Source organism: Vollenhovia emeryi, unplaced genomic scaffold (genome assembly GCF_000949405.1).
Source record: "Vollenhovia emeryi isolate VEMERY1.0 unplaced genomic scaffold, V.emery_V1.0 DF939153.1, whole genome shotgun sequence".
Lineage (NCBI taxonomy): Eukaryota > Metazoa > Arthropoda > Insecta > Hymenoptera > Formicidae > Vollenhovia > Vollenhovia emeryi.
In genome coordinates, this window is record NW_011967213.1 from 461120 (window position 1) to 478233 (window position 17114).

The 17114-nt window shown below is 47.8% G+C and overlaps 1 protein-coding gene across 1 annotated transcript in view; it reads right to left on the bottom strand.

Moving 5' to 3' along the window:
* Nucleotides 1–615: 615 nt before the first annotated feature.
* The window catches only part of LOC105565332, a 94261-nt gene continuing 77762 nt past the window's right edge, over nt 616–17114 (bottom strand). The window contains exon 3 of the mRNA XM_012018428.1: nt 616–975. Coding sequence (XP_011873818.1) covers nt 772–975 — 204 coding nt within the window. The 3' untranslated portion in view covers nt 616–771. The remainder of the gene's footprint in view (nt 976–17114) is intronic.

Here is a 17114-nt window from a genome sequence, read left to right on the forward strand (position 1 = left end):
GTCTGTTAATCACTCTAATCCGCCTTCGACGAGTATTCGCGAACCCGGCAATCCGCGAGAATAATTACCGCGTACGCGCCGCCCAACGTGCGCCTTTTCGCGCGGCGAAATGCGCGCGCGCGCGAGATTGCGACACCTTTTGTTTCGACGTAGCGCGGAGAGTCGAGAAGCCGGGCGGAGCCGGGTTGGAAAAAATGAGAACAGAAAGAGAACGCGCGTGTGCAACTGCGTTCCCGCGGGAGCGGGCGAAAAAGGAGAGGCCCGAAATTGATATGTATTCCATGCTGCGCCGCGTCCAATCTATCGCGGGTCAAGCAGGCGGAATTTTAAGCGCGGTTTGACGTATGCGCGCGTACGTATACGCGCGCGGGCGCGCGCCACCGGGTGTCGAGATCGCCTCCAGACGATGTGAAACTGTGCGAAACACAGTGGCCGCCGACCGGCCCCTGGATCACCTCCTCGAATTCGGGAACTTATGGGGGCATAAAGTATCCCGACGTCTTATATCGAATACGCGCGTATTCGCGTACGTGTGCGTGCACGCTCGCGCGCGCTCCGTTCTATTGTACAAAGGGGTGGCGCGCGCGCGCGCGCGCGGCCGCGATGCCCAACGAGGGTTGGGCGGCGGTCATCGTTGGAAAATTGAATTTCGTCCCTGAGGGCCCGTCGGATGAAGTATGCTGACAGTTGGAAAATTTGCGTTTAACCGCGCGCGCACGCGACACCAGGCGCCGGAATATCCCCGGGAAAAATCTTCCCGCGATCGTTCTTTCATATTTTTTTTTTCGTTTTCCCCCCTATCTTTTTTTTCAGAGGTTCGCCCGATGAAAACGCGAGAGTTCCAATATCGATTATCTCGAAGTGTGACTTACCGTGAGGCACCCATCCATGATGGCAGGTCTCGCAGTAGCGCAGATGACGTTTCCCGGGTGTGAAGGAGTCGCAGGAGCAGCCGGGCACCGTGCAGCGGATGGACTGCAATCAGAAACAAGTGCGTCGCTGTAGAGAGACCTATTAAGTTACAGGGAAGGTGTAGTGTAACGTTCGGAAAGAGTCGTCAGCGGCGCGTTCTGCTCAACAGCAAGTGCTTTGTTCGTATCCCACGTATCGGTAGGGCGCGGATTAAGAGACGATTGCCGTGGGCAAGGGGAAAATGGGCGACAGGGGCTCCTTGTATTTTGAGTGACCGTAACGCCACCCCAGAGGAGGCTCGTAAGAGACAAGCTCGTCGGATTTTAAGGAACCGTGAATATTTTCCGCCCCTCGACTCGGAATTAACCTCATGGGAGCGACCGTCCAATGCTGCCCCCCCCTACCCTCCTACCCCATCGACGAGGAGGAGAAAAGGAGCCGACCTCGTATCGGTATTACTTTATGTATACGAGAACGCGGCAGAAAACTTTATTTTCCGCGCTGCTGCAAGTTACCTGCAGGTCGGTACGTATCTACATCGAGATATCGACGTATCTCGTCGCCGCCGTGCTGCATCGAGACGAGAAGGCGGCATCCCTTCCCCGCCGCCCCCGCCACCCAGTGTCTATTATAGATCTGAAAGTTCGCCCGCGAGCAACACGAATATGCACTAGGAAACTTCGACTCGCAATTATCGCGCTAATGTGCTTGCGGGGACCGTCCGAGATTTTACGTAACATCGCTTCGTGCCGCTCTTAGATACCGCGAGCTTATTTAATCCTTCAATAATGCATCAGCGAGTAATTTAATTTTACTTGTACGGCTCTCGGGTATTTTTTACAACGTGTTTCGTCATTTAACATGACAGAAGACAATTAAGGGGATGCTAGAGTGATTCGGCACTCTTTGCACCTTTTGCTGCTAGAATTGTCAATTGATGAAAACATTTATGTAATAGACAAATTATGTACAGACCGACAGTGTTTCACTAATCGGACTAAATCAGAGAACAGCATGGAATAGATGTTTTATTAGGCTTCTAAACCTTAATTTCAATGATACCGTGCTGTTCTCTGATTTAGTCCGATTAGTGGAACACTGCCGGTCTGTACATAATTTGTATGTTACATAAATGTTTTCGCGAATCGACAGCTCTAGATGCACAAGATGCAGAATTACTCCAGCAACCCCTATAACGATCATATTTCCTTGTCTCCTTCTTGGCTGATTCCTTTTCAATTCAATTTGAAAAGCAAGTTGAATTTCTTTTTCTTAACATAAACACTTAAATAAATATTCGCTTTCCTCCAACTTTATATCTTCGGTCCCGATCGTCGCGCGTCTATCCGTATCAGCGAAAACGCAATTTGCCGGGAGGACGCAACCCCCGGCGACGTTCGCACGGGTAATAATTTGGAATCAGGGGCAGTTCTCGCTGCCTCCGTCCCTCGTAAAACGGCAACGCGTTTATATAAAGAGGCGAAAAAAAGGGCGGCGGGGGAACGTTGAGAGGGGTAAAAAGTTGTTTCACGGCGGTGTAGACGCCGACGCTACCCGTTGCGTTGTCGTCATAACGCCGTTACGGCGTTACACAGCAGCGTTAATATAAAGACAAATGAAGCGACGCCGCGGCGCACGCTGTGCCGCCTCCTGCCCTGCTACGGCTATGTGTCTTTATATAGACAGTATCCCGTGCCACCGTGAAAAAACGGATCCGCCGGGAATCTTCTGTCGCGCGAGGAAGAGACGCGCGAGGGCGACGTGGCCGACAAAATTTCGCAGGCGGTGAAATTTTATTAGCCACGCCGCAGGTTATTTATTCGGAATGGCGACAGATTATACGGCGATATTAGCGTAGCTGCTCTGCGTAAGAGGGAGCATTATATCAGAATATAAAATAAAAAGCGCGCGCGGTTGTCTCGCGCCTCGCGGGCAATTTCCCCATTGTCTCGAGGCGGATTTCATTAATGCCCTCTACGTTGTGTCCAATTTATTTATAACCTTCGAACTTTTTTCGTTGGCCCTTCAATTTTCCCTTTTTATTTTGTAAAAAAAAGAGACCTGTAATATTCAACTAAACTAATATCATTTTATTTATTTTATGTACGTGCATGTGTGTGTTTTTCTTCAAATGATCCCTCGACATATTTTCTACAGGTAATGCGAAAAATGTGGTTAAATCGCTGTAAGTGTCAATTTGATAAGGAATAATTCGTCACTGACTATATTTAGAGATAAAAATTCAATTCTGAGTAAAAATATTTGCGCAACCTATATAACGTTTATAAATTGTACGCGTAACACTTCCTGGATCTTTCACTTCCGCCTGGCAGTGTCACTCTATTTGTCTTTCGAACGCGATAATAAACCAGCCTCGCAATGACAAATGCCATTTCTCGAGTTACACGCATAAAGGCGCGTCGTTAGTTCGTTCCAGCAACTCTTTCACGATACTCCAAGCCGACTTGTCTTACACACGTTCGAATCAAAGTCTAGTTCACGTATCGTCAAGTCCGATCAATGGTGCTGCATTACATGCATATCGAGTTCGGAGTAACGAGCTGCATAACCGGAAAAAGTGATTTCTAGTCATAGAACAAGTCGGTTTGCACACGAGCTCTATTTTTTAAATTATTCACAATTCAAGTTCGTTGCGCGCACGCAGCTATAGCCTCGGGTGTAGTTTTCTTCGGCGTACTTCAATCGATGTAACACTGAATTTGTAAGTGTGCCTACCCCTCGGCATATCCAAAAATATACAACTCTGACAGATCACAGTCCCGTAAAACTTGCACTGTAAGTAATTTAAAGATAGCACCATGATTGAAAAGAAAGTCGTTTAATGAAAAACAAACTGTGCCGAAATGATTACGAATAATGTAAATTATAATGAAATTAGTTTTTCCCGAGCTGTTTTCTTGTCCACAACTCATTACGTCACTATTTCACGGCTGGTGTAACGTGGATCGGCGCACAACTGTACGGATTCGCCAGGTTCTGGCCCGAGTGTCTTTATCATCTCGGCCGTCCCCCTTTTGCTTTCGCGCACTGTCTTCTGGTATCGCGCCGCACAGAAGGTAATAACATTTTTACGAGCCACGAAACAGTTATTGCCGCCTCTAGGCCGCCACGCGGTTTTATCATCTCGCTCCTTCTCTGATACTCGCTGCTTAAGAATGCGCGAATGCTCGCGTGCGTATGTACGCGTGCCGATCGTATGTGTATTTCTTCGCGCTTGTACGTCTCTCGATTAGAGCGATATCAGTCCCGGCACGTCTTTTTAAAGACGCCTTCCATTTCCCAACGTAATACTTTCGGAAGCGACCATCTCCAACGACAATTTTGCTTTATCTTCAGCGTTTGTTATTACGACTTTTATCTAGAGCTGTAAACTGACGATACGCCGTTCGACGCCCTTAACATCCCAATGTTGAAAAAAGGAAATGGAAAATACGTATCGAGCATCGTAAATATTTTTCCGAACCAACTTATAATTACTTACAGAGAACTATGCGGATGGTTGCATATCTGAAGAGGAAATAAAAAAGAAATATCATAATAATGTAGTATATGGAGTGCAGTGATCGAAAACTGTACAATGTCGGACATCGACGTCCAGTGAGTGTTTATCACATGTTGGAGAATTGGTGCGTTCGAGACCCGTGCCCTGGCGCATCGAAAGTTGCGCGTAAAAAGCGATTACGGGCGAGTACCCGTACCCAGCTCGTAATTAACGGGGCGCAAGGTGCGCGGTATTCAGGACGAGCTCCATCCTTCGGATGCGCGCGTGGTGTTGCGCTGCGTTGCATTGCACGTTACGCTTTCCGTTGTATCACGGCGCGCTTAAAAAGCCTCGCGGCGCGCGTGCCGAAATTAACGTTCACGGCAGCTGGCTTTTTGTCGAGCGAGAGAGGCAAGCCGCTTAACCACGCACTCCCGAGAGCCGCGTACCGACCGACCGACCGACCGACCGATCGATCGGGCGATCGGTCGAGCCTGTCATACGGATCGTGATCGATCGCACCCCCGCGGCCAAAAATTCTCGATCGGTCAAGGTTTCCGGAACGCCGGTATTTCGGCGAAAGAACGCGACAGAGTTTTAACTGATAATAAACGCTATGATAAACAGATCAATGATTACGTGTACAGTCTGTTATTTCGATGTCCACAGATATTTTTCGACCTTCTCCGCCTCTTACTATGCCGCTTTTATAATCTCTCTTCTTATTGATTATTCTTCCGAAAGGATAAACATATCGAACCGCAACGGAAATCTCAAAGTACTCCAATCATTTTAAGAAGAATAGTTTGCAACCCTATTATTATTGTGTCGCTTATTCAGATTTTGTTCTGAAATTGCAATTATTTATTTATGACAGTTAGGTACTATCTAATTTTTCATGATCATAAAAAAATACTCAACATGAATCCGCAAGAATTTTAAACGACTTTACGTGTCTCTCTGACTTCGAGAGGTGAAGGGTGAGATCGGCGACGTTAGGTTGTCATTGAGTTGTCGTTGTGATGATAATCGCGCGGGACGTGCATTAAGCGATTGAGGAAATACGCCGAAATCAGCTGGAAAGCGCGCGTACGCAACACGATGATGCGTGCATAATATATGACATGACGCTATAAGCGCGCAAATCAGCCCGACCGCCCGCGTATGCTCAAGGGACGGACGGAATAATATCGCGACTTATCGCGGTACAATAATTAATTGCGCGGATACGGATTACACGAGAGTTACGCAAAATTTCCATTCAATAACGCCCCGCTATCCTGGTAATTATTATCGACGCCGAGCCAACGACACAATTCCACAGTGCACCATTGTGTTCCGCGCGGCGTCGTCTCCGAGAAACTAATATCGCCTAACAACAAATCAGATGTCTTGACATTCCACTAATTATCATTACTTGAAAACACTGTACGGACGTTCGTCATTTGCGTCATTTGCGGGGCGATAATGGGTTATTATTCGGAGTACTCTGCGTCGAGCGAACGAAAGAAAAAGATGATGGACGAGACTGAGTATCGTCGCTGTCGAACATTCTCTTAGTCGACCGGCAGTTTTACTTAATTTTCCTTATTGACAATTCATTACCTTTCTATCTATTGCAGCTTTACTTGTAACATGAATGCACAAAGAGACTGCGGTGATTTAACGTTTTGCATTAATCAAGCGTTAAATACGAGAAGAGAATTCAACGAGAAAATTAAAACGATATTCTCTTTCTCTCTTGGTCTAATATCAAATGTGACGCATTTCTCGTTACGATCAAGGTCGATAGCGCGTCCTTACAACAAGCATCCGAAATAAATCGAGATTTCATTACGACGAGTTCATCAACGTTTCCGCGCGGAGCGGAAGATTAACGCGGATAACATCGGTGTGCTTGTTGCCGGGCCGACCGCAAATTTCGGCCGATATACAGCCTGTCGATTACAGGAAGCGCAGGCGTAACGCGAAAGTGCCGAAAACTCGACGGCTCTCGGCGACGATGATGCCGATGATGCTGATCTGATACTACAGCCGCGTTGGGCGCCGCGCAAATCCGACGGCGCCCGGCCGTCGATTTCGCGCACGCTCGTGTTTAATGAACAGGGCTAATCTGGACCGATTCGAAACGCAACGCTAACAGCGTATACACACACCGACTCGTTCATCGTGGCAAATTAATTTGGCCGGCTCGAATTAAACCTCAAGTATAAAGCCTGGCATATGCGCGCGCGTCGCCCGTGGACTGCGCGAGCTCATTAATGAGTTCGAGGATTTAGGCTCTCCCGTGCGCCGTGCTGATCGGATCTCCCACTCCCCTTTCGCGGGTAACGAGTGCGTGGAGCAGCATTATCCTACGGACGAACTTCGCATGCTCTTGCTCGGCAAAAAAAAAACTGAAAAATGTTACGTATATCGAATCTAAGTCCGAGATAACGGAATATTTCCTGTATATAACAGCGTGTATAATAACGTAGCGCGATACCTCTCCAACGTATTTATAATTAACGTTAATCGCACGTTGGAATAGAAATTAATAAACGGCTAACGTTACCGCTCGAGGTATCCCTCGATTTCGAAGAGATGCTCGGTATTTAGACGACGCCAGTGAAGTATGACGAAATTGGTTTAGTCCACCTGAGCGCAATAGCGTGCGTTAGAGAGATGTCCGTCCAATAATAAAAAGGAAAAAAAAATTGCCGCGGCAAAGCCATTTTCCCTTCGGCCTCGAGCGCGCATCTTTCATCCCGGATAGCGTACATACACGCGCCGGCGGAATAACGAAATGCTAACAGCCGACCGTTAACGCGCCGCGTGTTTAGCATATTGTCGCGACCACAATGGCAATTTATGTGATATATCTGCCCGTTTTCGCCGGGACGCGTTCAAATGTAGCGGAATTAACTGGCCGGGTATTCGAGTGCCAACGAGAGCGAGCGGCGAAAAGAGAAAGAGAGAGATATGCCTGTCATCGCATCTATGCGAATACGAAACTTGGCACGCACGTGCGTCGCTGTTCTAGTGGCCAAAATTTACGACACACGCTGTAAAATCGCGAAAAAAAATACTTGTAATAATATTTATGTGATCCACATGCTACAACAATGCGATTATTGTTCCCAAATAGGTTTAAATGTGCATATAAATGTGTATTTTTCAGATACTTATAAAAGGCTTGTAATACTTTTTGCACTACGCCGATTATTTATTACTTCAGATTGCATGTTTTTCTTAAATTCGTCAGGCAATATGTCTTGTTGCAGTTTACGACGCCACTCGTCAGACCTGCATGAGCGATAAATATCGCGCGGGCAACAAAATATCGCGAAATAAGAAAGGTCCTTCTCGGGGGGTTGACGGACGACACCCCCAGGACCACTAAGTCACGGACTATGCTAACTTTGTGCCCGCCTCTCCGGAAGATCACCCTCCGCTATTTTTCCGACCGATGAAATAATGCCACCCCGATTGTCGGCCCTGATACATGTAGCGTAAAACGCGACGACGATACACAGAATATATTTATAATAATACGCGCAAGATTTTCCTCCCCAGCGTGCTACATATCGATTTTCTTTTGCAAATTTGTACAAAGGTTTCGATTACCAAAGACTATATCGATTCTAATTACAAGTATTCTAATAAATACGCTTTGCGTAATGACTTCTCAATAAAGCGACGCGCTCAAATAATCCCTCTAAGATCCGGTTTAGCATTTTCTGATTAACTGTTAACCAGAGGTTAGTCTCCATCTTTTTCTATATTATTATCTAAGAAGAGACAGGCAATCGACTAACCTCTGGTTAACATTAGTCGACTCTCCATCTTTTTCTATGTTATTATCTAAGAAGAGGCAGGCGATCGACTAACCTCTGGTTAACATTTAACCCGAAAATGAAAAACCGGGCCTAAAAGTCAGTGAATTATCATTGAAAACCGTGGACAGTCACTGATTTGCAGTTACAAGTATTTACCACTGAAAATCGCAGTGACAATTCACACTGATTCACTTTTAGAGAGATAGTTACTAATCAAACGGTCTCTCTCGCAGCCGAAAGATCGTGCGGGTGTCCCTCTCGCAAATTAAAATGTCTTTAGTAAAACTATATAATGGACGGGTGGTTGGTCTGTTATACTAACGAATACCTAAACCCACGCTGATTTGACACTAATAGCCACGTAGAGACGTCTCAATCTTTCACTGGTACGTGACAGGTCGAAAAATTTCAGCCGACAGGAACAACCCGTGCGTCTCAATTATTTCGGAAAATTATCGCGGAAAAGCCACAAAGCCCTCCCGCACCTGCGGGTACCCCGAGTTCTTTTCTCACCAATGAGTAGAAAATTGCTCGTCTCCTTCTTCCTCTCCCCCCCTCCTCTAGTTTCCCTTTTTCGTTCGCTCCCCTGATCGCTACGCGCGTGGACAGGTAGGCGAACGCCCGGGCGGCGGGGAAGTGTTTTCTAAATCTCGTTATTACATCTCGCGGGCAAATGCGAAAAATAACTGAGGGCTGGGATACGCTGCGCGCCGAGCCATGTAGCCATCGTGGCGGAAGAGGTAGCGGGAGGACTTAATCCGCCGGTTTAACCGTAAAACGGTGATTGCCGCGCGGATACACGCACACCACGTATCCGCGTTGCGTACGTATCCGCACTCGGGGGGATTCCGGCAAAACGTTGCGAATGAGCGTTGGAAATTTCTTGCTTAACCCTCTTAGACTCGAGCCCGCGTTTATCAACCTTTCGAGAGACGCGGAAAATGAGAGGAAACAAATTGTTCGCGCCAGCGAGAAGTCCCCCGGTCGGGGAAACGCGAGGCCGACGAGGACGCGCGGGTCGAGCCTGAAAAAAATGACTAGACATTTTAATAGAGCGGCTTTTCATCTATCGTCCCTATCCATCGGCAATTTCCGATTGGGTCGTCGTTTCTCCGAAGGTGGAGTATCATCGGTCGCCATTGTCTAGCAGCCACGGTCTCGCTGCGCCTTGTGGCTTGACTTTTCATCGTGACGGCCACACCTTACGCCGTCGTACGATCGTCGGCTGTTAAACGAAAATGAACCGTAATGGCGTAATGGCCGGTGGCAGCGGGGCCGCGCCGGCCGTCGTCGCAGTTTCATCGACGATCGACGTGATGGCAGCGACGCGAAACCCGGGCTTCCGAGCGACGAGAGTATCGCAAGACGAGGTTCCGCCCGACCGCGAAAGAGATTCGCCCGTTCGAATTGATGCATAACAAAACAAAACGGCAATCGAATGTGATTCGTTGCAATGAAGTAGTCCCGCACGCAGTCCATGTCTTTTAACCCTGCACAAGTGATTTGCAATGATACAAATGATAGCGCCAATTTTACCGACCTTTCGCTGCGTGAACATACCTACAGGTACATGCGCGCAGCGCGTTCGAGATGATATTTTTTACCTTCTCGCGTTTGAGAATTACGACCGAGTTAAACGGTACCTGCGCGAAGCGATACTAGCGCGGCGTTAACAGATAAGCGATGTGCAGCGTCATCTCATCATTATTACAATATTTCCCTAAGCGTTCCCGCATCATATTGGATGACAGTACTATTATCGATTTTACGTACACGACCTAGACGTCAGCGGGGTGTTTAAATGTCTTGGAACGTAACGTCCTCGCTCGCTTCCCCCTGTCGAGTCCTCCTCCTCGCCCCCCCCCCCCGTTCCAAGATACTAAAATCGCATGTTGGGCTATCATTACAGAAATGACGTTCGTCAATAACGCTTAAACTTCGGTAGCGGGGTGTACGTACAGGGCGATCCCAGACACGTAATCGCGTAATGGCCGCCATTGGGGCGCGGGAGGGGCAACCCTATTGTCTCACCGCGTCGGTTGACTCGTGCGGCAGCGGACTCGTAACGACCTGAAACTTTCGATGCCGTGACACACTCCGCGGCCACACTTCTGCAAATGAAATGACACACGCGATTTCAACGGGGCTCACGTACACAGAGGGGAAGAAGGGGGGGGGGCGGAACCGGCGATTTACATTTCGCCGACGACGAAAGCTCCGAGGCGACGAGCGCCGAGGTTCGGCCGGCCAGCCGGTCGACCGGCTGGCTGGCTGGCTGGCTGATGGCTTTCTGGCACGGGATCCTGTTTCCAGACAAACGCCCGTTTCGCGAGAACGTCGTACGTTTCGGCATAATAGCCGTACAACAGAAAATCGCGGAAACAGAAATCGCGAGACTTCAACTATCGCCAAGCCATATTAATCTTGAGCAACTGTATTAACATATGCCACGTATATTATGAACGCGCAATAAAAATTGTATACACCTTATGAGATAAGATTCTTGGAGATACTTTGTAGCATCTCTATATGATATATCTATACGTGAACGAACGAAAGCAATAAGGAATATCATGATAATAGATCACAAATTACTATCATTTTCATTCAAACTGATTTCCCGAGTCGAAATTTTGGCCCTATATTGAACCTTCAATTCTATTATATAGTAGGACCTAAGACAGTAAAAGAGGTCGCACTGCAAGTACAAAATTTACTCCTACTTTAAAACCGATAGTGTCGGAAATTTCTACTTTTGCCAGTAGGAGCGAAAGTAAATTTTTAGAATTAAAGATTCATGGGAGGAGCAAAAAATAATGACATCAAAGTAGGTTATCGCTGATCTATGTAGGTGTATACATCAGCTAAGTAGGTGTAAATTATCCTTGAAAGTGTCAAGATAGTATAAAAATTTTGACTCGGGTTATCATCCTTTTAATGTCGCTCTGATATTACGAGTGTGATTTTACCTATGTTAAAACTCGTCGTAACAAAAAGAAAATCATATAATTTCTCGCGCAATCTTCTTAGAATTTCGTGACGTTCTGCGTGCTGCGAAGTTCTCGCGGGTGAAGACGAGGACCTCGAAAGATTCGGCCATGCGGCGACTCGCCGATATATAATATATAGTGATTGCCATTTCTCGTGCCTTAAGGTCATGAGCTCAAGAAGGCGTGTTTCGAGAGGAAGAACGAGGTGTGCAGTTCGCAGGAAATCGATAATCGGACCGTTTGACCGGTAACATCGTTCCCAAAGATGATATTAAGCAATCCCATCACGCACGTCGCGCGCCATTATTCCACGAGATGAGTGATTATAGTCCGACCGGTCGTTCTTCCTGGAATACGACATGCGCGCACGAACTCTTCCAAAACGAGATCTCAAAGTGATCTAGAAGAATACGTTTCTCTTTGTACCCGATCACACGCGTGCGCGCGCATGCTCACAATTACATATTAATTTTACTTTCCAACATATGAGAAACCACTGTACCACACCCTCAGAAAAGATTTTTGTTACCGAGACAAAAATATTCTTCACGTATTTATATTACTCACATCCTCATTTAGTATAAAAATAAGACAATATCAAAATAAAATCAACAATTCTTATTCCCCTCTGTCGAATTAAAAAAGATTGACTTGCTATATTGAGACAAGAGTAACTTATATAAATGTAAGTTTATATATTCTTGAGTTTAGAATAAATTTTTCCTCCATCTTGCAACGCACGAAGTTGGCACGACGTTATTCGACAAAAGACGATTCTAGATTTTAGAATTTTTCATTTAAGATAAAAATATTCCTTTCTCCATAATAAATATGATTAGCGCTATATCGATCCTATTTTATGATACATTCAAATGTAATAGCATTGGATCCGGAAATTTTTTTCTGTGGGTGCATGGTCGCAAAACTACAAGCGCACGATTTCAACATTTAGTTAATCCCATTTAATATTCTCCTTGTGATCCCGAAATGCTAAGATACGTGTCATTTTATTTGCACGACTCCCACGCGTATGTATTTGTGAAAGGTAATATATGAAATTATATTAATTAACGTGGTGGATTTTAAAAGTTACACATGCAAGAATTGTTTCTTTATCTCGCACACAACCGTAGAAAATTATGGTCGTCCCAGGTGCTTTACACTCGCGGTATAAAATTAAATCTCGTGTCGTTAAAAATGCGATTTCAGCGTGCATACGCGCTCCGAGATAGTTTGCACGATATTGCGTACACGTAGCGGGCCCGACCCCTTTCTCTTCGATCCGGGGCCCCGAGCATAACGCCAACCCCGTCGGGACCCAGTCGATGTGTGATATATCGGCTCATAAAAATCCTCGGGAATAAAATATCTCCGGAGGATCTCGGAGGCCGAAGGTCGCCGTCGCCGAAAGGGGCCCCTCGCCGGGGTACAGCGCGTTTATGGGTGACCAGATACACATACGCGAGAGGCCCCGCGCACGCGCGTGTAGGTGCGAACATTGTTAACAAGTCCCGTATTTTATACACTCCTTCAGAAACAACGAGGTGGAAGCGAGGGAGGAAAAAGACGAGGGGGGGGAAGGGTAGCGGTCGGAGGCCAGAGGTGCTCCGCTTTGGTATTCGGCCACCTTTCGGACTGCAAGACACGCGGAGAGAGGAGACGTGCAATTAAGTTATCGTAAAAAGCGTATAATCGAGGCGCGTTTGATGCCGCGCGCGGATCTGCGCGCCGCATGCCCGCGAAGAAATATAAAGACGTTAAGAACGGAACGTGTAATTAAAGTAGTTCGGGCGACCTCCCCGAGAAAATGAAGCCTGGGCGTTGCTTGACATTTTAAAAAGCGTCCGCGCAACAACGTAGAAATGAGCGTTTGAAGGGTCGTAAGTGCGTGCTGTCGAGTCGCTTGATCGAGCCGGCCAAGGCTTTCGCAAAAATTTCGGCTTGACTACCATGTGAAATAAAAATGGTACACGAGATGAGAAACAATTTCGAAGATATACTTACTTTCGATATCGCAAATACAATTTTAACTTGATAATTTCATCAATTATTAATTAAGTTTAATTAAAGCAACGTCGTTTCTGTCACAAATAGACGGACTTATAAAATCATAACTTATCGTTTCGATATGCTGCCATAATCGACGGATGTAATATCGGAAATCGACGTTGTGCCGATTGACGATCTGCTCCGCCGCTTTGTGTGTCAGATTTACGTAATTCTTGATCGATCGGATATCAATTCGAGCTATTAGAGGATGATACGGACATTTGCATATAGATAGGCCTGTCAATGTAAATTATTACGGCAATAACGTATAGCGCGCGCACGTACGTATCAATCCACGCTGCTGCCGATTCTCTCAAGAACGGCGCCCGATCGCAAACGGCCGATCCCGCGTGTGCATCCACGACGGAATTGAGAACCGCCCGAGAGCGCGGCGGCGATATTTCCAAAGGCTGTTACTCGAGCGGCCATAATTTTAAGCATAAACACTGATTTGGCACGAGCACCGTGTCCGATGCACCGCCGCTTCTCTGCTCTTTTTAACCGCCGCGTTATGGAACAATGAAGTCTGTTTACCGTGATTAACTCTTGCGCGAACGAGAGCGAGAAGGGAAGACGGGAGAATCGATTTGCACTTTCGAACCGCGCGCCCGAGAGTGGTGAGATTAAAAAAGAAGCCGTAACGGAATGAGTCGTGCAAATAGAGCATCGCGTTCACCGCCGACGCGGCCTTCGGGACGTCTATCAAAGTGTCATGACTGCCGAAAAAGTAAAAAATATTTCCTAAGTTCGTTCCGTAAGACATATCATAGCGTAGTACCTCAGAAGCGTGATCTTTGAGAATTTTTAGGTCAGTTTTCAAAGAAATCGAGATCTCCAGCCGCGACATCAATTCTTTAACTGGAAATCGAGAAATCGTGAATCTCGGATATGCGAGAAAAATCGCCGCGATGCGATGAATATGTACATACGAGAGCAAGCTGCACGTCAGACTTTTATTTTCACTGACTTATATCACTGTTTTACTGCTGCGGCTGGTATTTTGCAAACACACGCCGTGCGTGCATCGCACGCGTTTCTACCTTTTTCTGATAATTCATCCGAAACCCGCGTAGGCCCGCGTGGCGCGTCTCGAATGACAATTATTCGTACGGGCGTATAATTGCGCATCGTCAACCCAAAATATCGGGTGCAGGGGCACGGGCGTACCTCGATTTCCGACGGGAAAACAGACCCGAAAAGAGAGAGAGAGAGGGGGGGGGAGAGAGAGAGAGAGAGAGAGAGAGAGAGAGAGAGAGAGAGAGAGAGACAGGAAGAGAGAGGAGAGGACGACCGCCAGTCTCTCTTCCGGATTCGGTAAACGACCGGCCGCGGAGCGAAAGGATCCGCGGCACTTATCCGGCCAGCTCTCTTTATTTTGCCCAAGTGCTTCCGGATATTCCCCGCACGTGGTGCTCGGTCAGGAGGTTAGGTTAAGGAGCGGCAGAAACCTCTCTCGCGGCGCAAACCCTCTCTCTCTCTCTCTTTCCCTCCCTCCCTCGCCACCCGCTTCTATTTCGTTCCACCCTTCGGTGGTGGGTGGAGAGCAAAAGGGTTTCGCCCGGCAGACGAAGCAAACGAGTTCGGTTCTGCCCGGTGTACTCTGTTCGGAGCAAAGGGGTCGGTAGGTGGAAAGTAGGAGGAGGTGGTGGAGGAAGAGACGCGGGGGAGTCGAAAGGGGATCGCTGCCTCCTGCACACTGCCCCCGGGGGCGGCGTATTGATCCGGAGGCGGCGGCGGTCATCCGGCCGCTAATTAAATGCCAATCGCCAACCCATCCCCTTACCCGACCGAAACCTCTCCCGCCACCCTTCGTGCTCACGTTTCACTGCCTCCCTTCCCGTCTCTCGTCCTCCACCGCCTCCTGCCGCCGCCGCCGCCACCGCCGCCGACGTCCCTTCTACACTCAATTCGCCCTCTACTTGCTGTGCGCAACCGGGTCTCCGGCGAACCGCCCCCTTCGAATCACCACGCTCGCGACCGCCATATACACCGTGATATCGCCATATCCTGCGTGAACTACCGATCCTCCTCCCCCGTCCGCGTCCTCTTCTCTCTGATCCCCACGGCCACCACGCGCGCGTTATTTCATCGCCGGTGATCGTGGTATGCGACGCGGCTAACCTTTATTATGCCGCGCATTGCTTTACACGCGTGAGCCGATTCCGTGCGATTACACGCGGGAGAAAATGCACGAGCGATCTCTATCTGCACAAGAATTCCACCAAGTCGATCGTACTATAATTGAAGATTCTTCGTTCCTCCTCGACAATCCTGTTATCTCGCATCAAATAAAATAGAGAGAGACATATTGTCAGACAAATCTCTTTAAAAACTATTACAATCCGAAATTTTTAATAAGTATTCAATGTACGATAAATTCAATTGTCTTGTATTCGCGATTTAAGCACTCAATCACCAACGTAACGTCCGAGGCTACTTTCCAACGAAATCCTGGCGCTGGATTCGACGTATCATTCGAATAAAATAAAAGCCTATTGTGTCTATGAAGTATATGCTTTGGCGGATTCAGACAAAGTCCACCCCCTTCACGATGAGCGAAGAAAGGTCGGTTGATTGACTTCCCACGGGACTTCACTTTTGGAAGACCACAGCTGATCCCTCTCGGCTATCTCGACTTGCTCACTCATCCGCCGACTCTTTCTTTCTGTCTCGAGCTTTCCCTCATCCTATGGAATTCACCGAACTACGATCGCACGTGACCAGCTTACTTTGTTACCAACTTGGCGAAACGCTCGGCTAAATCACAAGCGGAATCTTGCTCAAGTATGCCTGATCTCGCGATTATACCGTCTTAAGACGTATACGCAACGTTCCCAGTCTATTGTTTCCCACGTTTCCTTTTCATTACTTTTAAAAGAGTTATATATTCGTGTGTAATTGCTCTCCGCGCTTCAACTTATTATTTCCTACTGACAATGAGACTGTCGCGCGATAAAAATCATAACGTTGTCGCATTACACAGTTATGTGAAATTAATTGTTAATTAGAAAATTAATTGCCACACTTGGCTGATACCATAATCGCTTAATTAACGCGCGCGTAACCGAGCTCAGGAATGGAAATTACGTCGAATAGGACGAGGCCTAACCGCGCATACGAACGAGACAAGTCTAGCGAGGGGGTTCCAAATTCGGGGGATGTGTGCCGATTTCGCGAGAGTGCGCGTACTCGTGCGCTTTATATTAAATCGGGAGCATTTTCGTACCAGCTGGCTTTTTCGGATCCACGCTCCTATTGGTGGAGTATCCCCCTTCTTTATTCGAGGCGGTGTTAATTGGCGCGGAAGTAATTAAGAGATGGCCCACCCTCCCCTTCTCTCTCTCTTCTCCTTCTCCCCCTCGCCCCTCAGCGGGCACAAACCACGGTACCCGCTGTCCCCCTCTCTCCACTCCCTCCCGACTAACGAGCGAACGTTGCTCTGGGAGATGGCAGCGTCGTGATTAATAACAAGGTCCTCTCCAAACCTTGGCGTGCAGCCTCGACGTCGAAAGGTTGTAGGTGAAATTCCTGTCGGCGCAAGCGAGCGAGAAAGCGAGCGGCGCGGCGCGGCGGAGAAGCAGAGCTCGCGTATATTGGCGAGTACGAGAAAGGCCGCGATTTTTTCTCCCTCCCTCCCTCCCGCCCTCCCTCTCTCTCTCTCTCTCTCTCGTTCTTGCTGGCGCGCGAAACGTGCTCGTTCCCAACATCCGTTGCCGCATGGACCCGCAAAGTAATCTGCTCATCGATCACCCTCCAGTTAACGTGTCCGCACATAACCCCGGGACGCGCGTTGCTCGTGCGAGACCGAACGACCGCGCCGCTTTGTTTCTGCCGTTCTCGTTA